Below are 24,550 nucleotides of genomic sequence, written 5' to 3'. Positions count from 1 at the left end.
GTCTGCTCCTATCCCTCTCCAAGGCAAGATTAAAGGTCAGGGAGTTGTGGTCACTGTCTCCGAAGTCCTCACCCACTGAGAGATCTGAAACTTGATCAGGCTCATTGCCTAGTACCAGGTCCAGAATGGCCTCTCCTCTAGTCGGCCTGTCCACATACTGTGTCAGGAATCCTTCCTGTACACACGTAACAAACTCTGCTCCATCTGTCCCCTTTACACTAAGGAGGTGCCAATCAATATTAGGGAAGTTGAAATCACCCATGACAACAACCCCTGTTATCTTTGCACCTCTCCAAAATCTGCCTCCTGATCTGCTCCTCAGTGTCTCTGCTGCTACTGGGAGGTCTGTAGAATACTCCCAATAGAGATCACTCCCTTCCTGTTTCTGACTTCCACCCACAGTGACTCAGTGGACGATCCCTCCAGGACATTGTCTCTTTCTACAGCTGTGACCCTGTCTCTGATCAGCAAAGCCACTCCCCCACCTCTTTTACCTCCGCCCCTGTCCCTTCTGAAACATCTAAACCCTGGAATATGCAGCAGCCATTCCTGCCCTTGCGACAGCCAAGTCTCTGTAATGGCCACCACATCGTAGTTCCACGTACTTACCCATGCTCTAAGTTTATCAGCCTTGTTCCTGATACTTCCCGCATTAAAGTAGACACTTCAGCCCATCCAACTGACTGCAATTTTGCCCTTTCAACTGCCTATCCTTCCTTACTGTGGTCATGCACCTTGCTATTAATCGAGATCAGAGACACACACACGGATACAGAGCAAATCCCTTCAGCTGGTTAAAACACGGCTGGGAACTGAATGTTGTTTCAGAATGTTCACCACACTCGGCCTGACACAAACAGTACTCGTAAAGACCAGAAAACAGGAAATGCTGGTAACACAATGCTGGCTAGACCGCACTTGGAGTACTGTGTGCGGTTCTGGTTGTCATGCTGTAGAAAGGATGTGATTGTGTTGTAGAGGGTGCAGAGGAGATTCACCACGATGTTGCCTGGATTGGAGGACTTTAGTTATGGGGAGATATTGGACAGGCTGGGCTTGTGTTCTGTGTTGACCACTTTGCACTCCAATGGACTTTTTTTTGCTCTAATTGTGTTCTTTCTTGTAAAAGTTGTGTATAATTTATGTTTAATTTATGTTTTTCTTGTGAATGCTGCTTATATGATATTTATTTGTTAGTCACGTGTACATTGAAACACACAGAGAAATGCACTTTTTGCGTTACTGAGAATGTGCTGGGGGCAGCCCGCAAGTGTCGCCACTCTTCCGGTGCCAACATAACACGCCCACAACTTCCCAACCCGTACGCCTTTGGAATGTGGGAGGAAACCCACGCAGACACGGGGAGAACGTACAAACTCCTTACAGACAGTGGCCGGAGTTGAACCCAGGTCGCTGGCGCTGTAATAGCGCTACGCTCACCGTTACACTACCGTGCCGCCCTAAAAGGAAACCCACTTGGTCACAGGGAGAATGTGCTACCTCCACACAAACAGCACCCGAGGGCAGGACTGAACCCGGGTGTCTGGCACTGCAGTGGCGCTACTATCTGAGCCTCTGTGCTCTGTGCCTGTGATGCTCCTGCAAGTTTTTCATTGCACCTGTGCACACATGGACATGCATGTGACAATAAACTCGACTTTGACACTGTTTCCTGCAGCGAGGGGTGATTGAGGGGTGACCAGAGAGAGGTATATGAGAGGCATGAATAGGGTAGATAGTCAAAACCATTTTCCCGTGAGAGAGGGGTATCAAAACAGTGGGCACAGGTTTATGGAGAGAGGAAGGAGATTCAAGGGGGATCAGGGGATAGTTTCATTTACACAGAGAGTGGGTGATATCTGGAACGTGCTGCCGGAGGAGGTGGAGGGATCAGATACAGTCAGTATGCTTGAGAGGCATTTAGACAGACACTAAAATATACAAGGCATAGAAGGTATGCGCTCCAAATGGGATTAGTGTAAATGGGCAAAAAGGTCAGCATGGATGTGGTGGGCCGAAGGGCCTGCTTCTGTGCTGTACAGCTCTGACTCGATGAAGTCAGCCTCATTGGAGAGAAAAACCCAGTGAACATTTCAGAGCTGCTCATTTCCTTCCACTCTGGTTGGCCATCTATAATGGTCTAAGAAGCAGTATCACTTCCTCCAGAGGCAATAAACAGCGGCCTGTCAGCCTCCCAGCTGACCAATTACATTCCCAAGTGCGCACCTTCACTTTGCTCTCATGTGCTACTTGTGAAAGTCAACATGTTCTACGTCGAATGTTCTGCCATCACACCATTCACAGTCCAATCACAGACACGTTAACTTCCACACTCTCTCTCGGGTGTCCTCTGCTCACACCAGACCTGCCTCCCCTCCATGGACTCTGTCCACACTTCCCACCACCTCGGGAAAGCAGCCGACGTAATCAAAGACCCTCCCACCCCGCACATTCTCTCTTCTCCCCCCTCCCGTCGGGCAGAAGACAAAAGCTTGAGAGTACGTACCACCAGGCTCAAGGACAGCTTCTATCCCACTGTTAAGACTATTGAACGGACCTCTCATACACTAAATGATGAACATGATCTCCCAATCTATCTTGTCGTAGCCCTTGCACTTTATTTGCCTGCCTGCACTGAACTTTCTCTGTAACTGTAACTCGACATTCTGCATTCTGTTTTCTTTTTAACTACCTCAATGTAATGGAATGATCTGTCCGGATGGTACGCAAACAAAAGCTTTTCACTGTATCAAGAATAAATCAATACTAATACCATTTGGAGACACCAGAGACGGCAGATGCTGGGATCTGGAGCAACACACAAGATCACAAGACAAGGGAGTAGAAGCAGGCCATTCGGCCCATCGAGTCTGCTCCAAGGAAAGGGAAATAGAAATGAGAAATGGGGAACGGGGGAAGAAGAAAAAAAACTATTCTAATCCCAATTACCGGCCTTATCCCCATATCCCTTGATATCCTGACTATTTAGATATCTATCTATCTCCTCCTTGAACGCCCCCACTGATCTGGCTTCCACTGCTGTACGTGGCAAGGAGTTCCACAAATTCACCACCCTCTGGCTAAAGAAATTTTTCCTCATCTCTGTTTTGAAACTGTACCCTCTAATTCTAAGATTGTGCCCTCTGGTCCTGGACTCACCCACCGAGGGAAACAGCCTAGCCACATCTACTCTGTCCTTTCCTATCAATATTTTAAATGTCGCTATGAGGTCCCCTCTCATTCTTCTGTACTCCAGCGAGTACAGTCCAAGAGCCGACAAACGCTCCTCATACGTAAGCCCTTTCATTCCTGGAATCATTCTCGTAAATCTCCTCTGAACCCTCTCCAACGTCAACACATCCTTCCTAAGATGTGGGGCCCAAAACGGCGCACAATATTCCAAATGAGGCCTCACTAGTGCCCCGTAGAGCCTCATCAACACTTCCTTACTTTTATACACTATACCTCTCGAAATGAATGCCAACATAGCATTCGCTTTCTTTACCACCGATCCGACCTAGTGGTTAACCTTTAACAAAAAGCTGGAGGAACTCAACGGGTCGGGCAGCATCTGTGGAGGGAAATGGACAGTTGACGTTTCGGGTCGAGACCCTTCATTTGGACTGGAAGACAGAGGGGAGATGGCCGGTATAAAGAGATGGAGGGAAGGGGTGGAGCAAGAGCTGGCAGGTGATGGGTGGATCCAGGTGAGGAGGGGTGATGGGCAGATGAGGGAGGGGAGGGTGGGAACAGCGACAGAGGCCGGGAGGTGAGAGCTGGGGGGTGACAGAGGGCTGCAGATGGTGGGATCTGATGGGAGAGGAAGGTGGGAGCCTGGAGCAGAGGGAGGAGATGGAGAGGTCCTGTAGTACCAGATTAACCCTGTTTTGAACAGGACAGACTTCCCTCCAGATGTGAAAGGTGGATCGCTGTTCCCCGCTCCAGGAATGCTGCCTGCCCTGCTGAGTATTTGTGGCACCGTAGCTGCTGGCAGACCCAGACCACCCACAGCTCTTTACTTTCACGGACAGATCTGCTTCCCCTTCGAAACCGCTGCATATAAAACTTTTTCTTGCTTTTTTCACCTTTGTTCTATTGAATGAAACATCCACTTGGTAGGTTGAGTTTTATGAGGAGTTAATTAACAGGCTGCAGCACAAATTCACAGGGCACTGCCAGCAATGGAGGGCTCAAGTAACAAGAACAGACTGGACAGGCCACGACAGTTTTCCCTGGAACGAAGGAGGCTGAGAGGTGACCTTATAGAGGCTTATAAGATCATGAGGGGCACGGATAAGGTGGATCGACACAGTCTTTTTCCCCAGGGTAGGGGAGTCTAAAACTAGAGGTAAGAAGGGAAAGATTTAAAGGGGACCTGAGGGGCAACTTTTTCACACAGAGGGTGTTGGGTGTATGGAACGAGCTGCCAGAGGAAGTGGTAGAGGTGGGTACAATATTCAGTCCAGATGAAGGGTCTCGATCCGAAATGTCGACTGTCCATTTCCCTCCACAGACGCTGCCTGACCTGCTGAGTTCCTCCAGCTTTTTGGGTGTTGCTCCAGATTTCAGCATCTGCAGTCTCTTGAGCCTCAATATTTAAAAGACATTTGGACAGGTACATGGATAGGAGAGGTTGAGAGGAAAAGGGGCCAAACGCGGGCAAATGGGACAAGCTCAGGTAGACAACTTGGTCGGCATGGACAAGCTGGTTGAAAGGGCTTGTATAACTATGAATCTATGACTTTATCTGCAAAACATTAACCTCATTGTAAACAGTTAATGTACTTATGTGGGTGTGCGATTTGGCAAATAAATCTCACTAGCAATCAGCGTGAGGTGATGTGTTTGACAGCAGGGATCAGGCGTCGCAAGCTGCTCCAAGTAATTGGAATGGGTTGAGGAGCAGGAGGATTTGGGGACCCAAAGATACAAGTGACGGTGCTGCCAAAGTTTGTCAGCAGCCACAGAGCTGGCAATCCCAAGACTGGAGCCTGCCTCTGGAGGGAAGCAAACGAACAGTGGGGAAGTTGTTTTAAACTTGGCTGGATCTCCTACACGCTGGGCACAGTCGGGATGACATAATGTACAAGAACAGATACCGAGCCTTTGAAGAAGGCAGGAGGAAAACACTTCCCAGAACTGGAAATGATTTCACTCTCAGAGGTGGGAGTTGGAGCATTGGGAAGGGGGAGTTGTAGCAGTGGTGGGGGGGAGGGGAGGCAATGATAGGGGAGAATAGAATGGGGCCATAACTAAACGACAGATCCTGGCACTGTTTGTAGCATTTATTGCCCAGATCCAACTGCGCCCTGAGAAGGTGGGGGGATGAGCCGCTCTTTGAACCGCTGCAGTCCTTCTGGGGAAGGTGCTCCCAGAGCGCTGTTGGGGACAGAGATCCAGGTTCACCACAGTGACGGTGAAGGAACAGCGATGTATTTCCAAGTCAGGATGGGGCAACTTGGAGGTGGTGTTCCCGTGTGCCTGCTGCAATGGAGGTTGGTGCAAGTTAGGGAGGCAATAAAATCCAATCAGGAGATACTTCTCCCCCAGAGTGCGGAGGGGAATGTGGGGCTCACTTCCACAGAGAGGGGGCAGGATGAAGGGAGGGGTACAAGGGGGAGCGGGAGAAACACAGGAGAGAGGGAGGGAAGGAGGTGATGATGGAGAGCATGGGAGGGGAATGTTGTCGGGTGGGAACAGCAGCACAGAGTCGAGGGACTGAATGACCTGTTTCTGTGGTGTTGAATAGTAGGGAACGGGAGTGTTTGATAATACCATGGACAATCGATGAAGGCTCACATGATCCACACTGACGCAGGCAGGAATAGATTCAGGACACAACGAAGGAACACCGATAGAGATCTTGGCTGGGTCTGCAGCCAGATTAAACATAATTATGGTTATAATATAAACACATGAATGATAGAGGAATGGAGGGCTATGTGGGAGGGAAGGGTTAGATAGATCTTAGAGCAGGATAAAACATCAGCACATCGTGGGCCGAAGGACCTGTACGGTGCTGTAATGTTCTATGTTCTAAATATACAATCTGTGCACCATAAGATCTCAAGGATAGCGATGTGATGTGTACTGTACCCTCTAATAAAGCACCCCGGTGTTATACAGCGACAGACCCATCCCCACCGGCACTGTACCCCAGTGTTACACAGCAACAGACCCATGCCCAGCGGTACTGTACCCCAGTGTTACACAGCGACAGACCCGTCCCCACCGGTACTGTACCCCAGTGTTACACAGCGACAGACCCGTCCCCACCGGTACTGTACCCCGGTGTTACACAGCGACAGACCCGTCCCCACCGGTACTGTACCCCGGTGTTACACAGCGACAGACCCGTCCCCACCGGTACTGTACCCCGGTGTTACACAGTGACAGACCCGTCCCCACCGGTACTGTACCCCGGTGTTATACAGCCCGTCCCCACCGGTACTGTACCCTGGTGTTATACAGCAACAGACCCGTCCCCACCGGTACTGTACCCTGGTGTTATACAGCAACAGACCCGTCCCCACCGGTACTGTACCCCGGTGTTATACAGCAACAGACCCATCCCCACCGGTACCGTACCCCAGTGTTATACAGTGACAGACCCGTCCCCACTGGTACCATACCCAGTGTTATAAAGTGATAGACTTGTGCCCACTGGTACTGTACGCCAGCGTTACTACTGTGCACTGAAGGATCTGTTTCTACAGTTCTATGTCCTAAGTTCTAAACAAGTGGAAGGGAAAGGACACGGCAGATGAAATATAACATGGGAAAATATCCTGGAGCATTACCTGTAGGCTTTCAGTATCCGATCTACAATGGCATCCCCAATCCCGTTGAAGACGTACTTATTGTCAGCACAGCTGATGAAGAACTGGTTCTGGGGAGAAAAGGGGAGGGCCTTTGATGAGCATATTGTACTGCGTGTCTGCCGCAACTTGTCACAGGGGTCTCTGCATCACACCCACATCGTCTGCCACTGATTCCGCATCCCTCTATTGCCTACTACCTGAGCCCCACCTTCCTCAGACCCCCTCTCCTCTCCCCGTACCCATGCTGCTGGACGGCATTTCCTCATTCCACCCTGCAGTTTTCCCGTATTCCGGCAGGTGGGAATCTATCTCCTACCACTCCCGTCCATCCACACCCCTTTTTTTTTCCTTGAAAAGGAATTTATTTTACAATCATTACAGCAATTGATACATCACAGTAAAACTGTAATGGCACTTTGAAATTGGTACTCCATTTTATCATGTTCTTTGTTTAAGACAAAGCATGAACCATTCTACAGATGAAGTAAATGTTCAGTAACAATTAACCAGGTGGCCATTTCATTTGACGCCCACCACAAACGTGCAGGTGGATCTGGTAGATAGACTGTCCGCCATCCGGGCCTTCATTTAGAATAAGCCTGTAGCCTTTCGTTAAGCCCAACTCTGTTGCACATTTTATACCAACAATCATCAGGTGTCCCAGAAGCTCTGCATCAGAATCTTCTGCTTTAGACAACTGGGATATAGGCTTTTTGGGAACCACTAGAAAATGTGTGGGAGCTTGTGGTTCAATATCATTGAAGGCAACACACTTGTCATCTTCGTACAGGAACTTGCACGGGATTTCTCTGCAAATGATTTTACCGAAGATGGTGTCCCCGCCAGCCTTGGCGGCCTCAGCAGCCATGGCGCTCTATCTGCTCCCTCCTTCCACACCCCTCACCCACGTTGACTCTCGTAACTCGGGACCGACAATTTAAACTTGGGTTGTTTTCTCTGGAGCGGCAGAGGCTGAGGGGAGACCTGATAGAGGTTTATAAAAGTACGAGAGGTGTAGATAGACAGTTGGTATCTTATTCCCCAGGGTTGAAATGTCGAATACCAGAGGGCATGCAATTAAGGTGAGAGGGAGAAAATTCAAAGGAGATGTGCGAAGTTTTTTTTTACACAGAGAGTGGTGGGTCCCTGGAACGTGCTGCCAGGGGTGGTGGTGGAGGCAGATGCAATAGCGGCATTAAGAGGCTCTTAGATAGACACATGAATGTTCAGGGAATGGAGGGAGATGGACCACGTGCAGGCAGAAGGGATTAGGTGTCATTGGCTTAATTAGTTCAGCACAACATTGTGGGCCGAGGGGCCTGTTCCTGTGTTGTACTGTTCTGTGTTCTATGTTCTTTGTCTGCAATTCACAGTCCTTGTGTTGAGAGCCTCGCTCTGTCCCTATCGCTGTCACCCAGAGCAGCTCCCAACCCTGCCAATGGGAATTCCTTGCTCATTTCTCCCTCATATCAGCCTATCATTGTGCAGGCAATCTGCACTGTACCTTGTATATAACGTATATTGTGTATACTGCAGATTTTATACCATGTGCAGTTTGTATCCTGCAAATTATGTCTGGGGTGTGTGCTGCATATTGTGTACATTCTCAGTGCAAAATCTAAAATTTGTGGGAGGAGGGGCTTCGATAGACTTAGGCGAGGTTTAAAGGTCGGCACAACATTGTGGGCTGAAGGGCCTGTATTGTGCTGTACTGTTCTATGATTCTATGAAAATTATGTATGGACTCTGCTGTATATTGTGTACAGTTTGTATACTGTGTGTTCTTTGAGTTCTGCATATTAATACAGGAGATATGCTGGATATTGTGCACAAGTGTACAGGCTCTGTACTGTATATTGTGCTAGCACTGTGGTATTGTGGATTGTGTACTGTGTGCAGTTTGAGTCTTGCTTATTTAATAGGGACAATGCACTGTTAGTGTATGTACTCATACTGTAATATTGTGTGCATGCTCTGGACACTACATTGAGCAAGGTCTGTAGGTTTTGCCTTATGCACACACTCTTCAGTATATTGTATCACTGAAGTACTAGACTATATATTGTGTGCACTGCGCTGGGTATATTAAGCACAGATTACTGTGTACAAGCATTACATGGAGCTTATTGAATTACAACAGCACAGAAACAGGCCCTTCAGCCCATCAGGTATGCACCACACACAGTATTGTGTATACAGTCACCACTGTCAATATTGTGACAGGTTACACAATACTGTGCGTGGTGTCTGTACTGTGCACTGCGTATTGTGTACGGGTTGTGTATGTTTGATTTCTCCCAGCCTCCCTGAGTCCGTATGAGAGAAGGGTGTGACCGGCTGCGCAGGGTGCCTGGTGAGCTGACATTAACAGGGAGATGTGGTCCCACCACAGTGCTGTCCGTACCTCTATGTAGATGTAGTGTTTGCTGTTTTGAATCACGTTAACATAAGCTTTGTGAATGGATTCTTCATGATATTTAATCCCACATGACCAGTCGGCAGCCGATCTCAGCACCTGGAAAACACAGAGAGGGTTGGTGTGTTAAGGCCACCAAAGGGAGAGAACATTACATGGATTGATAACAGCTAGAGCTGCAACATCACCTCGCAGCTCTTGAACTCAATCCCCCGACTAATGAAGGCCAGCACACCATACGCCTTCTTAACAACCCTATCAGCTTGTGTAGCAACTTTGAGGGATCTATGGACGTGGACCCCAAGATCCCTCTGTTCTTCCACATTGCCAAGAATCCTGCCATTAACCCTGCATTCTGCCTTCAAATTTGACCTTCCAAAGTGAATCGCTTCACACTTTTCCAGGTTGAACTCCATCTGCCACTTCTCAGCCCAGCTTTGCATCCTATCAATGTCCCGTTGTAACCCTCGACAACCTTCTAAACTGTCCACAACACCACCAACCTTTGTATCATCTGCAAACTTACTAACCTGCCCTTCCACTTCCTAATCCAAGTCATTACTAAAAGTCATAAAGAGCAGGGGTCCCAGAACAGATCCCTGCGGAACACCACCGGTCACCGACCTCCAGGCAGAATACGCTCCATCTACCACCACCCTCTGTCTTCTATGGGTGAGCCAATTCTGAATCCACACAGAATCCCACGCCTCCTAACCTTCTGAATGAGCCTATCATGGGGAACCTTAACAAACACCTTATGAAAGTCCATATACAACACATCCACTGCTCTACCTTCATCCATGTGCTTTGCCACATCCTCAAAGAATTCAGTCAGGCTCGTGAGGCACGACCTGCCCCTCACAAAGCCATGCTGACTGTCCCTAATCAGCTTATGCTTCTCCAAATGCTCAAATGCTCCAAAGCCTGTCCCAAGGATTCTTTTCCAATAATTTTCCCACCACTGAAGTAAGACTCACTGGTCTATAATTCCCAGGGTTATCCCTACTTCCTTTCTTGAACAAAGGAATAACATTTACGACCCTCCAATCATCTGGCACTACTCCTGTGGCCACTGAGGATGCAAAGATCATCACCAAGGGCTCAAAAATCTCTTCCCTCGCTTCCCACAGTATCCTGGGATATATCCCATCCAGTCCCGGGGACTTAATGTTTTTCAAAAGTTCCCTCTTCTTAACATCAACATGTTCTAGCTTATCAGCCTGTTTTATGCTGTCTTCACAAATGTTAAGGTCTCTCTCTCTCTGGTGAATACTGAAGCAAAGTATTCATTAAGGACTTCCCCTACCTCCTCCGACTCTAGGCACATGTTTCCTCCTCTGTCCCTAATCGGTCCTACCTTCACTCTAGTCATCCTCCTGTTCTTCACATATGAATAAGAACACCTTGGGGTTTTCCTTAATCCTACTCACTAAGGCCCTCTCATGCCCCCTTCTAGCTCTCCTAAGTCCATTCTTAAGCTCCTTCCTGGCTACCTTGTACTTCCCTAGAGCCCTGCTTCCTAAACCTTAAGTAAGCTTCTTTCTTCCTCTTCACTAGATATTCCGCATCTCTTGTCGACCACGGTCCTTCACTCTACCATCCTTTTCCTGCCTCAATGGGACAAACCTATCCAGAACCCCCTGCAAGTATTCTCTAAACATCCTCCACATTTCCATTGTGCATTTCCCTGAGTACATCTGTTCCCAATTTAAACTCCCAAGCTCCTGCCTAATAGCATCATAATATCCCCGCCTCCAGTTAAATACTTCCCATAGCGCCTGCTCCTATCCCTCTCCAAGCAAGATTAAAGGTCAGGGAGTTGTGGTCACTGTCTCCGAAGTCCTCACCTACCGAGAGATCTGAAACCTGATCAGGCTCATTGCCTAGTACCAGGTCCAGTAGGGCCTCTCCTCTAGTCGGCCTGTCCACATACTGTGTCAGGAATCCTTCCTGTACACACCGAACAAACTCCATTCCATCTATCCCCTTTACACTAAGGAGTGCCAATCAATATTAGGGAAGTTGATGACAACATGTTGTCACCCATGACAACAACCCCTGTATTTTGCACCTCTCCAAATCTGCCTCCTGATCTGCTCCTCAGTGTCTCTGTTTGCTATTGGGGGGTCTGTAGAATACTCCCAATAGAGTGATCACTCCCTTCCTGTTTCCGACCTCCGCTCACACTGACTCAGTAGACAATCCCTCCACGACATCCTCCCTTTCTGCAGCTGTGATACTATCCTTGATTAGCAATGCCACTCCCCCACCTCCTCCCTGTCCCCTTTGAAACATCTAAACCCTGGAATATCCAGCAGCCATTCCTGCCCTTGCGACAGCCAAGCCTCTTTAATGGCCTCCCCATCGTAGTTCCACGTACTTACCCACACTCTAAGTTCATCAACCTTGTTCCTGATACCTCTCGCATTAAAGTAGACACACTTCAGCCCATCCAACTGACTGCAATTTTGCCCTATCAACTGCCTATTCTTCCTCACGGTCTCTCTTACACACTGCATCAACCTGTACACCAACTGCCCCGTCCTCTGACCTATCACTCTGGTTCCCATCCCCCTGCCAAACTAGTTTAAACCCTCCGCAACAGATCCAGCAAACCTGCCCGCAAGAATATTGGTCCCCCTCCAGTTCTGTACATCCCTCTTGTACAGGTTGTCCCTTCCCCAGAAGAGATCCCAATGATCCACAAATCTGAAACCCTGCCCCCTGCACCAATTTCTCAGCCACACATTCATCTGCCAAACCAGCCTATTCTTACCCTCACTGGTGCGTGGCACAGGCAGCAATCCAGAGATTACTACCCTTGAGGTCCTGCTTTTCGGCTTCCTACCTAGTTCCCCATATTCACTTTTCAGGACCTCATCCTTTTTCCAACCTATATCATTGGTATCAATGTGTATCACAACTTCTGGCTGCTCACCCTCCCCCTTTAGAATGCTGTGGACCTGATCTGAACTGTCCCTGACCCTGGCACTAGGGAGGCAACATACCAACTGGGAGTCTCTTTCACGTCCACAGAATCTGCTGTCTGCTCCCCTAACTAGAGAGACCCCTATCACTACCGCTCTCCTCTTCTCCCCCCTTCCCTTCTGACCCTGACCACTGCAGCTTTCCCCTGGTAGATCGTCCTCCCAACAGTATCCAAAGTGGTTTCCCTGTTCTTGCAACAGGTGGACCCAATGCCTCACAGTTAAGACCCGGGTTCGATCCCGACCTCCGGTGCTGTCTGTGTGGAGTTTGCATGCTGTTTTCCTGCAATATCTGGTTCCTTTGTTTTTTACTTTCATATTTTTCCCACAAAGTAGGTGGAGACCAATCAGTCCATCGCGTCCATACTGGCTCTCAGATTAACCCTATCAATCCCACTCCCCCACTTAGAACGTCTCACATGCTCATCAACTCCATCCTGATTCTCCCACTATCCACCGACATCGTTTTACCAACCCACAGGTCTTTGTAAAGTTGCCACATTACATCCCAACTCTTAAAAATTCTATGACCCGTCATTGGGATGTGGCAGGAAACCAGAGCACCCAGGGGAAACCCACGCGGTCGCGGGAAGAACGTGCAAACTCCACACAGACAGCACCGGAGGTCGGGATCGAACCTGGGTCTCTGGGGCTGTGAGGCAGTGGCTCTGCCTGCTGCAACAGTGTGCCACCTCTATCTGAGGAAAAATACACATGTGACAGAGGAAGTGCAGCAAGAGGTTCAGCAGATTGATTCCTGGGGTAACAGGTTTGTCTCAGAAGAGGGTATGGAAGAATTAGTGGTGATTTCACTGGAACAGACAAATTTCTTCCGGGGCTCAACAAGGTAGGTGCAGAGTTGGTGTTAACCCTGGCTAGGGAGTTTCCAAATGAGGGGTTAGCCATTCAGGCAGAGATTAGAAGAAATTTCTTCATCTAGAGGGTGGTGAAGCTGTGGAATTCTTCACCCAGAGGCTGTGGACGACCAGTCACTGGGCGTCTACAAGGCAGAGCTTGGTAGATTTTTAAATATTAAAGGAATTGGAATTGTTGTACCGAGGTACAGTGAAAAACTTGTCTTGCATACCGTCCATACAGATCAATTCATTACATCAGTGCATCGAGGTAGTACAAGGGAAAACAATAACAGAATGCAGAGTAAAGTGTTACAGCCACAGAGGAAGTGCAGTGCAGTCAGACAATAAGGTGCATGGGACATAATGAGGTAGATTGTGAGGTCAAGAATCCAACTTATTGTACTAGGGAACCGTTCAATAGTCCTATAGCAGTGGGATAGAAGCTGTCCTTGAGCCTGGTAGTACATGCTTTCAGGCTTTTGTACCTTCTGCCCGATGGGAGGGGGGGAGTGGGATCTTTGATCACGTTGGCTGCTTTACCGAGGCAGCGAGGTGTAGTCTGAGGAATGAAGGGATATCAAGGGAATCAAGGGGTTCAATTCCGTAGTTCCCTGAAAGTTGAAAACCGGGTAGATGGGGTGGTGAGGAAGGAATAAAGGCATGTTTGCCTTCACAGGTGTAAGAGCTGGGACGTTATGTGGCAACTTTACAAAGACATGGAGGTTGGTTAAGCATGTCAGTGGATGGGAAGAGAATCAGGATAGAGCTGATGGGAGAGGTTATAAGATGAATCTCCACCTGTTTAATAGGAAAGATATGAAAGTAAAAAAATAACAAGTTAAAAAGGAGACTTGATCTGCACAGAATATTAGCTGGACTCACCAGGGCCCAATATAACTGGAGCGAGATGTCTTTACCCTTGAAGTTTATCCCTCTTCGAATAAAGACAATGCAGCCTCTGTCTCCCCAGTCACTTGTTGAACCTGTGCATTGACCTTGGGTGGTGTGCACTCAGCTCCCTCCCAACACCAACACCGTTCCTATATTTTCCATCCATGGATGAACTCCCAGTTTTCCCACATTATATTCCATCTGCCAGGTCCTCGCCCATCACCCAACCTGTCTCTATCCAACAAAGCCTCAGTGCAACCCCCTCACAGCCCACACTCACACCAAGATCAGCATCAGGTGCAAATGTGGATATAGCCCGCTCTGCACAGACCAGCTCATCTGATCCAACGATACACACCTGCCCCAAAGTACTGCACCCTGCCGTTACACAGCGACAGACCCATCCCCGCCAGTACTACACCCTGGTGTCACACAGCGACAGACCCGTCACTGGTACTGTACCCCAGTGTTATACAGTGACAGACCCATCCGCACTGGTACTGTACCCCGATGTTATACAATGACAGACCCATCCCCAGCAGTACTGTACCCCAGTGTTATACAGCGACAGACCCATCCCCACCAGTACTGTACCCCAGTGTTATACAGTGACAGACCCATCCCCACCGGTACTGTACCCCAGTGTTATACAGTGACAGACCCATCCCCAGCAGTACTGTACCCCAGTGTTATACAGTGACAGACCCATCCCCAGCAGTACTGTACCCCAGTGTTATACAGTGACAGACCCATCCCCACCAGTACTGTACCCCAGTGTTATACAGTGACAGACCCATCCTCACCAGTACTGTACCCAGTGTTATACAGTGACAGACCAGTCCCCACCAGTACTACACCCTGATGTTACACAGCGACAGACCCGTCCCCACCGGTACTATACCCCAGTGTTATACAGCGACAGACCCATCCCCACCAGTACTGTACCCCAGTGTTATACAGTGACAGACCCATCCCCACCGGTACTGTACCCCAGTGTTATACAGTGACAGACCCGTCCCTCACCAGTACTGTACCCAGTGTTATACAGTGACAGACCCATCCCCAGCAGTACTGTACCCAGTGTTATACAGTGACAGACCCATCCCCAGCAGTACTGTACCCCAGTGTTATACAGTGACAGACCCATCCCCACCGGTACTGTACCCCAGTGTTATACAGTGACAGACCCGTCCTCACCGGTACTGTACCCAGTGTTATACAGTGACAGACCCATCCCCACTGGTACTGTACCCCAGTGTTATACAGTGACAGACCCATCCCCATGGGTACTGTACCCCAGTGTTATACAGTGACAGACCCATCCCCATGGGTACTGTACCCCGGTGTTATACAGTGACAGACCCATCCCCACTGGTACTGTACCCCAGTGTTATACAGTGACAGACCCATCCCCATGGGTACTGTACCCCGGTGTTATACAGTGACAGACCCATCCCCAGCAGTACTACACCCTGATGTTACACAGCGACAGACCCGTCCCCATGGGTACTGTACCCCAGTGTTATACAGTGACAGACCCGTCCCCATGGGTACTATACCCCAGTGTTATACAGTGACAGACCCATCCCCATGGGTACTGTACCCCGGTGTTATACAGTGACAGACCCATCCCCACTAATAATGTACTGAAGGGAATAACCCTATGCTCCCATGTCCCAGTCTCCCCCTCCTCCCCGATGGCTTCCATCTATGCTCCCTTTGGCCAGTAACACGCAACATCCATCCATCAGCCCTTAACTTCGATTCCAGGGGAATGCCTGTAGGTCGTACCAACTCTGCCAGTAATACAAGCCCTGGAAACCCGCGAAAATTGGGTGTTGGTGAAAGTAACCGCGTCGCAGGAAGACAGACCTGGACTCGCGCTGGGGCCGATCCCGGCACCTGGTAAGGTAACTCGTTCGCTGTGGAGATGCTCTTGGGCAGGAGGTATGGGTAGGACACTGGCCGGTACTTTGCTTTGACGATCTGCACGCATGAAAGACATCAAGGAAATGTCACTTGGGTCAGTCTGCAATGGACGGAAGGCTCCGGCAGCCCTTCACACACCCAGCCCCCAATGGCCCAGGGACAGCTCTCCCTCGGTTTGGAAAGTCAGCGGTTCAAGTCCCACTGAGACAACCCCAGAACCCACCACTGACACTCCCGTGTCACAGGATCTAGATGGGTGATACAATTCTAGTTAACCCCTCCATGACCAATCCAATCCCCAGGGCTGATACCCAACATGTTGACAGCTCAGTGGAACAAACTGTTGGTGTAACTCAACGGGTCAGGCAGACTTCATGGAGTCAGAGGGATGGTAAATGTTTTGGGTCAAGACCCTGCATCAGGATAGAGAGTGTAGAGGGGAGGCAGCCGATATAAAGAGGTGAGATGGAGGGGTGAGGCAGGGGCTGGCAGGTGATAGTTGGAACCAGGGGAGGTGGGGGTTGATGGGCAGACAGAGCCGGTTGGGGTTAAGGGGAAGGGGGGTGTGGAGTGTGGAGACAGAGGCTGGTGATAGGTGGAATGAGTGAGGGAGGGGCTAGGAGGGTGGGCCAAGGGGGGAGAGACCCAGAGGGATAGGTTTGTGGGTGATGGGCAGATGGTCCAGGTGGGGGAGGGAGGAGATAACAGGGGGGAGAGATGGAAAAGGGAGAGAGACCCTGGGTGGAGGGTGGGGAGGTGGGGAGGAGTGTGGGTGACCTGAAGTTGGAAGCCTCAGTGCCCATACCACTGGGTGTCTGTACGTAGACAGGATCAGGTGAGGGTAAGACCCTGAGCGCATCATTTATAAAGATCCATCGCTTCCTTCCGTACCCAAGCCGACCCGAATGTGACCCTGATGGCTGGGCCCTGTCGAGTGGGGTCTAGGTGCCCATCCTGAGGGAGTGCAGCAGCGTCAGGGGACGCTGGCCTTTTGTCTGTCCCCATGGGCAGACACCAGAGATCCAAGGTTACTCCAATCGGTGGAGCAGGGAACCCTGAACCTTAGCCCCCACCTCCTGAGGTGAGTGGGGAGCCGGGAGGACCTCTCATTCACCCGATACCTGGTCCCCTCCGTCTCGCCGTGCCCTGGGCTGCAGGTGTCCTGTGGTGTTGGGGGGGGGGTGGTCGGGAGAGGGCTGGGGTCAGGGGGAGTCACCTTGGTGAAGTTCCAGCGCTGGATGAAGTGACGGGCCACATTCCTGGCAGCTTTCCCATGGACCACCGCTGCGATATCGTGCCAAGGCATCCTGGGAGTGGTGTAGCGGTCGATGAAGTCTGAAGGGCCAGAGTGACACTGGGGTTAGAACACCAGGGGTTCACTGGATGCACGCTCCTCACTCTTCACCTTATCCCAGGAGGACCAGTAATCAACTCACCTTGCAGTCTAGCAGGCCCAGTAACCAATAGACTTATTCATCCCAGTAGACTCGGTAACCTAATAGGGTTCGTAACCCAGTGAGACTAGTAACCTGGTGGGACTAGTAACCCGATGGGACTAGTAACTCAGTGGGACTAGTAACTCAGTGGGACTGGTAACCCACTGACATGAGTAACTGAGTGGGACTAGTAACTCAGTGGGACTGGTAACCTAGTGGGACTGGTAACTCAGTGAGACTAGTAATCCATGTGATATTGTAACCAGCAGATCTATTAACTCAGTAGGTCCAGTAATCCTACGGGACTAATAAACCAGAGACACCAGAGACGGCAGATGCGGGAACCTGGAGCAACACACAATCTGCTGGAGGAACTCAGCGGGTCAGGCAGCATCTGTGGGGGGGAATGGACAGCCGAGACCCTTTGTTGGTGCAGATCACTACCCTTTCAGTCCAGATGAAGGGTCTCCACCCGAAATGTCGACTGTCCATTTCCCTCCATAGATGCTGCCTGACCCGCTGAGTTCCTCCAGCAGTTTGTTTTTCAAACTAATAAACCAGTAGGTCTGGTAGTTCAGAAACCCCAGGCTAGTTACTCAGAGATGTGAGTAAGATAAGATATCTTTATTAGTCACACGTATATCGAAACACACAGTGAAATGCACCTTTTGCGTAGGGTGTTTTGGGGGCAGCCCGCAAGTGTCACCACGCTTCCGGCGCCAACATAGCATGCCCACAACTTCCTAACGTCTTTGGAATGTGGGAGGAAACCTCCTTATGAGTAATTGGGTCATATCAATTCAGTGAATTAAAAACCATGGACTAAATTGCTAGTCTCAGTAACAGTGGCCACTTAACTCCGAGAACCCTGATGCCCTTCGTGAAAGGAGATCAGCCTGGGCCCCCAGTGTGACTCTACAGCAGCCTGATTGGCTTGTCCTTGTTCAGCATAGAAATAAGTCCAGCAGATCTCACAGCCCAGGAATGGATAAAGCAGCTCACTCACTCACTTTGTCACCCTGCCTTAGAGAGAGAAACTGGAGAGAGTACAGAAAAGCTTTACAAGGATGCTGCCAGGACTTGAGGGACTGAGTTATAGTGAAAGGTTGGACAGGCTAGGACTTTATTCCTTGGAGCGGTGGAGACTGAGAGGCGATCTTATAGAGGTGTTTAAAATCATGAGGGGCATAGATAGGGTGAATGTGCACGGTCTTTTTCCCAGGGTTGGGGAATCAAGAACTAGAGGGCACAGGTTTAAGGGGAGAGGGGAGAGATTTAATAGGAACTCGAGGGGCAACTTCTTTTTACACAAGGGTGGTCTCTATGTGGAACAAGCTGCCAGAGGAAGTGGTTGGGGCTGGTACATCAACAACTTTTAGACAGGTACATGGATTGGAAAGGTTCAGAAGGTTATGGGCCAAATGCTGGCAAATGGGACGAGCTTGGATGGGGCATCTTGGTCGGCATGGACCAGTTGGGCCGAAGGGCCTGTTTCCGTGCTGTATGACTCTATGCTGCACAAGCAGCTAGCCCTGGCTGGGGAGGAGCAGGGCAGGGGTGGACCATCTGTACAGGGGGGCTCCATGAGTCCTGGTCCCTCCACAGCACAGGCTTTCAGCAGGTGACTGGATGGTGAGAAGTTCAGGGATCTGGGTGTAGGAATCCATTGTTATTCTCCCCCAACAGATTGAGCAGGGAGAGCTGGCTCAGGAGCCCATCTTACCAATTGTGAGCAGTTTTGGGCCCCGTATCTAAGGAAGGATGTGCTGGCCCTGGAGATGGTCCAGAGGAGGTTCACAAGAATGATCCAGGGAATGAAAGGGTTAACATATGAGGAGCGTTTGGTATCTCTGGGCCTGTACTGGATGGAGTTCAGAAGGATGAGGGGGGATCGCATTGAAACCTACTGGATACTGAAAGGCCTGGACAGAGTGGACGTGGACAGGATGTTTCCATCAGTGGGAGAGTCCAGGATCCGAGGGCACAGCCTCAGAATAAAGAGACGTCCCTCTAGAACTGAGGTGAGGAGGAATTCCTTCAGGCAGGGGGTGGTGAATCTGTGGAATTTGTTGCAACGGATGGCTGTGGAGGCCAAGTCATTGGGTGTGTTTTAGGCAGAGGTTGATCAGTCCGTGATTGGTGAGGGGGTTAAGGGTTACAGAGAGAAGGCGGGAGAATGGGGTTGGGAAAAAAATCAGCATGATTGAACGGCGGAGCAGACTCGATGGGCCGAATGGCCTAATTCTGCTCCTATATCTTGTGGTTTTGTGGTCTTACCCATGGGGCACATCAGTCAGAACACTATTCAGTCAAGGCAGTGGCTGGGACAGAGGGAGATGGGGAGGTTTAGGGAGGGAATTACAGAGCTCCGAGTCCAGACAGCTGAAGGTGAGGCCACTGGTGGTGGAGGGATTGTATGGGAGTCATCAAAGGCTGGAGGAGGTTACAGGGAGGAAATTCTGGGTGGCACAGTGGCAGAGCTGCAGCCTCACAGCTCCCATGACCCAGGTTCGAACCTGACCTTGGGTGCTCTGTGTGTGTGGAGTCCGCAGGTTCTTCCTGTCGCGGTGAGGGTTTCCCCCGGGGGCTCCAGTTTCCCCCTACGTCCTAAAGACGTACGGGTTGGGAGGTTAACTGGCCGCTGTAAGTTGTCCCCAGTGTGTAGGTGGGTCGTTAGAATCTGGGGGGAGTTGGGGTGAGTGTGGGATAAATGAATAAAATGGGATTAATATAGGATCAGTGAACATGGGTGGTTGATGGCGGGCGTGGACTCTGGGCTGGAGGGACTGTTTCCGTGCTGTTTGACTCCAGAACACAACGGTGTGTAGATCTGGTTGCCCAGCTGCAGGAAGCACATCATTCAGCTAGAGAGGGTAAAGATTCCAGGACTGCATCTCTCTCTGACAAAAAAGGAGGAGAATTTTAAGGTCAAGAATTGGGAGCTGGTGTGGGTCATTGAGGACAAAGGGAGCATGCTAGGACAAAGGACGCTCAGACCTCTGTCGTGGTTTCACTCACCATCGAAGGGTTTGTCCAGCTGGACCCAGTCCTTGTAGACAAAGTTGCAGTAGTCCTTCCCGTGCCAGAACCTGGTCTGTCCAACCAGCTCTCCCACACTGGTGTGGAGACTGTGCACTGAGCCTCTTTCTGCCTCAGGGTAGACAACAGAGAAACAAAGCACTCAGTATGGTTTCAATTTCATGCAGACCACAGCACTTGTTTAGTTTGGCTCCAAAGATTTTGGCCAATCAATATGTTGGGCCTTCAAACCAACAGCAAGGATGCTTCCAACACTTTTAGTTTATTGATTCTAAAAAGATTGGAAGCAGTTGAAGAACAGATGCTCCACTGGGACTCATGAATCATCCAATCCGGTCACAGAGTTTTCTTTCTTCTCTGATTGGCTGTGGAAGGCACTGTGCCAGGTGACCAATGGTGGGTGTGTCTGCTGAGGGGGCAGAGGTCATGTACTTCTAACCTTTAGCGATACTTGCCTGGGTGAGGGCAGCTTCAACAACACTCGAGACGCTCGACACCACACAGGACACCGCAGCCCACTTGATAGGCACCCCACCACCAACGCACAGGGGCAGCAGTGTGTACCATCTACAGGACGCACTGCAGCAACTCACCGAGACTCCTCAGACAGCACCTTCCAAACCCACCACCTCTCCAGCTAGAAGAATAAGGGCAGCAAAACCCACGCGGAACACCTCCCCCTGGAAGTTGCCCTCTGAGCCACACCCCATCCTGACTTGGAAATATATCGTCATTCCTCCACCGTCACTGGGTCAAAGTCCTGGAAAGTCCTCAACATCATTGTGGGTCTCCCACACCTCAAGGACTGCAGTGGTTCATGAAGGCAGCTCACCACCATCTTCTAGGGAATGGACAATAAATGCTGGCTCAGCCTGCAAAGCCCACATCACTTGAAAGAATATAAAAACCATCTACAGAAGGTGAAGGTTAAGGTGGTGTGTAGGTTGGGCCTGATTGGAGAGCGATTGTTGAATCTAGATGAAAGGTCTCTATGGTAGACACACGTGTGTCCTGGGACCCAGAACAACATGGCAGAATGGTTCTCCTGCATTTGAAGCAACAGGACAGAGGCTGTGTTTGAGTGTTCAACAGAGTGTGGAGCCTCAGCAAATGGGACGTCAAACACGAGGACTGCAGTCACCGTGCAGGAGACAGCACGATACGGATCCAGCATTGGATCAGGTGGCATGTTGTGCCACCGCCTCACAGCTCCAGAGACCGGGGTTCGATCCCGACCTCCGGCGCTGTCTGTGTGTGTGGAGTTTGCACGTTCTCCCTGTGACCGCGAGGTGCTCCAGTTTCCTCCCGCAGCCCAAGGTTAATTGGCCGCCGTGAATTCAGTCTTGTGTCGGTAAGTGGCGAAAGAGTCAAAAAGGAGAAAAGGAATAATTTTCAGGGAACAAAAGGAGGGGCAGAGGGGATCCTCCTGGTAGGTGCTGACAAGCACCTGATGGGCTGAATTGCCTACGTTGGGGTGGGGTTGAGGCCGCATTCAGGCAGGGTTTGAAGCTCCTTTGATAGGTGGATGTGGAGCCAATGATAAACTAAGATAAGATTTCTTTATTAGTCACATGTACATTGAAACACACAGTGAAATGCATCTTTTGCGTAGAGTGTTCTGGGGGCAGCCCGCAAGTGTCGCCACGCTTCCGGCGCCAAATAGCATGTCCACAACTTCCTAACCCCGTACGTCTTTCTTGGAATGTGGGAGGAAACCGGAGCACCCGGAGGAAACCCACGCAGACACGGGGAGAACGTACAAACTCCTTACGGACAGCGGCCGAAATTGAACCCGGGTCGCTGGCATTGTAGTAGTGTTACATTAACCGCTATACCACCGTGCCTGCACTTTCACAGGGCTCCCCCAGACAGACGGGACCTGCACACAGACAAGTAGAAGAAAAGTCCTCCCGCGGTTAACTGTGGAATGAAAAGTGTGTGAAAATCACTTCTGCAATCGTTACCACTCAAGCATTGCTGGTGGGTGATAAAAACATAACACAACAGCACAATGCAAGCACCAACAAGCCCAGCACCTTGGGAACAGGACCCTGGTTAAGCCAGTCCCAGCAATGCAGAGGACTGACGGCAGAGCACTGTGGGGTACGGATGAACCTCTGCACCGTGCAGCCAAATAACGACAGTTCTGCAGCAGGTTTGCCTCAGCACACTCCAAGGGCAACACCCTTACGCAGTGGGCAGAGATAAAACACAGGAGGACCAAGCCAAGGCCACCAGTAGAAGAGAGGGGAGGAGAGGCAGCCACGTCCCCTGGATACAGTTAGTGGGTGAGCAGGTTCAACAGTGACAAGCAGTCACAGTGGGGCAAAAACAAAGGTCGTGGAGAAGTAGTGGTGTTAAAATGAGAGCCGTACACTTGGAATTCCAGGAATAACTTTGGGTTATTGATCTGTAGTGCAGCTGTTAGGAGGCAAATCCCATGCCATGACGCACAGGAACTATGCAAGTTACACCAGTGGTTGCAGTTATTGTTCGCCCTGTGAGAAGATCTCGCCTCTTCCCCTGTAAAAGCAACACAAGGAGGAACTCGTCCACCTGCCCGTGCCGATATACACAGGCTCCCCAACTCAACAACCCACAAACTGTCATGTCCTCAATGTCCTGTAGAACCTCTCTGTGGCCCCGCTCCTCTATCTCTGTAACCTCGTCACCAAATCAAAGCTCTGAGGTTTTCCAAAGGTTGTCCATCCCAGCACGTCTCCTCCACTAACTTGGGTTCCCAAGCTCGGGAACTCCCCTCCCCAAGTCTCTCCATCTCATCCTCCTCCATAAAGCTGTCCTTATGATCTAGCCTTCAACACCAAGCATTTCATTTACTCCCAGAATTAGATCCAAGAATAGAGACATTCACCATTCCCAGTCCAGTAGAGAGGTGAGTTCAGTGTGTGGTATTTTGTGAGGTTATGTGCGGCGAGTCAGAAGTTTTGATTGGATTATTGTTATTTGTGTCCATCAAGTTTCTCTGTGCCACAGGTGACCACATTGGAGCGTCGGAGGCTGAGGGGAGACCGGATAGAAGTTTATAAAATTATGGAGAGGCGGAGATAGGGTAGACAGTCAGTCTTTTTCCCAGCGTGGAATTGTCAAGCACTAGAGGGCATAGGTTTAAGTGAGAGGGGAAAACTTAGAGGACGTTTAGGAAGCAAGTATTTTTCCCCCTCACAGAATGTGCTGCCAGGGGTGGTGGTGGAGGCAGATCCGATAGAGGCAATGAGACAGGCACATGACCAGGCGGGGAATGGAGGGATATGCATCACATGCAGCAGATGGGATTAGTTTTATTGGCACAGACATTGTAGGCTGAATGGACCGTTCCTATGCTGTACTGTGGTATGTACAGTGATCTGCCCCAAGCAGCAGGCTCATGATCTGCCTATCAGTCCAGCCTGCTTACATGGAAATCACTGAAGGCAACGTTTCAAAAAATGTTAGTGGCCTGAAGGTGAATTGCTGTTTCACACAAGGTAGCTGTGGTCAGATACTGTGCCTACACTGGGAGTGTGTGACCAGTCATTGTAGAGGGAGCTTTACTCTGTGTCTATTTTGTGCCACCCCTGTCCTGGCATGTGTGACTTGGTCTATTTGGGAATTGCAGAGATGTGTCAATCCACTGAAACAATCCCAATGTTCGTAGATGAGGTTGGGACAAGGTAGAAAGATTAATCTTATTTTAGCTCAAGATACTGACGTTTCAGTGAGAATCCGTAAAAAAGTTTTCAAGTGCAGTCAGGGTTTGAAGAACAACTTTCTGTTCCCTCGTCACTGTCCACGGTTTCTGGGTCCCAGTGTGGCGGTACCTTGGTTTTCAGATCCTCACCTGGTCTCCCACTTCCTCCCTCTGTACCTTCCTCCCTCCCAGCATCCTTCCACCTCTGAATGAATAACATGTCACCATCTGTTCTCTCAGAAACCTGTGTCCTGAGCACCTTCCTGAGAGACCCATCCCTGGTGGCGTCATAGAATCATTGAAGGGTACAGCAGGGAAACAGGCCCTTCGGCCCAACTCATCCATGCCAACTGTGTTGCCCAGCGAGCTCGTCCCATCTGCCTGTATTTGGCCCATAGCCCTCTAAACCTCTCCTCTCCATGGACTTATGTAGGTGGGTTTTAAACGTTGCTAATGTGCCCGCCTCAACCACTATTTCTGGCAGCT

At 50.1% G+C, this 24,550-nt stretch overlaps 2 protein-coding genes across 8 annotated transcripts in view; both read right to left on the bottom strand.

Annotated features, from left to right (window-relative positions):
- Window positions 1-24,550, bottom strand: part of LOC127571989 (phospholipase D1-like) — a 168,484-nt gene that overhangs the window by 31,400 nt on the left and 112,534 nt on the right. For all 7 annotated transcript variants that reach the window (XM_052018785.1, XM_052018783.1, XM_052018786.1 and 4 more), the window contains 5 exons: window positions 20,356-20,484; window positions 17,118-17,236; window positions 15,845-15,958; window positions 9,226-9,336; window positions 6,801-6,889 (listed from right to left, as the gene is read on the bottom strand). In XM_052018785.1, coding sequence (XP_051874745.1) covers window positions 6,801-6,889; window positions 9,226-9,336; window positions 15,845-15,958; window positions 17,118-17,236; window positions 20,356-20,484 — 562 coding nt within the window. The remainder of the gene's footprint in view (window positions 1-6,800; window positions 6,890-9,225; window positions 9,337-15,844; window positions 15,959-17,117; window positions 17,237-20,355; window positions 20,485-24,550) is intronic.
- LOC127571998 (adenosine 5'-monophosphoramidase HINT1-like) lies at window positions 7,160-7,702 on the bottom strand. Its single transcript, XM_052018798.1, has one exon. It carries the CDS (start codon window positions 7,687-7,689, stop codon window positions 7,324-7,326), a length of 366 nt encoding a protein of 121 aa, XP_051874758.1. The 5' UTR covers window positions 7,690-7,702; the 3' UTR covers window positions 7,160-7,323.

This window comes from Pristis pectinata, chromosome 6 (genome assembly GCF_009764475.1).
Source record: "Pristis pectinata isolate sPriPec2 chromosome 6, sPriPec2.1.pri, whole genome shotgun sequence".
Taxonomy (NCBI): domain Eukaryota; kingdom Metazoa; phylum Chordata; class Chondrichthyes; order Rhinopristiformes; family Pristidae; genus Pristis; species Pristis pectinata.
Note: the sequence above shows the minus strand (reverse complement) of the source record. Positions and strands in the feature narration are given on the sequence as shown.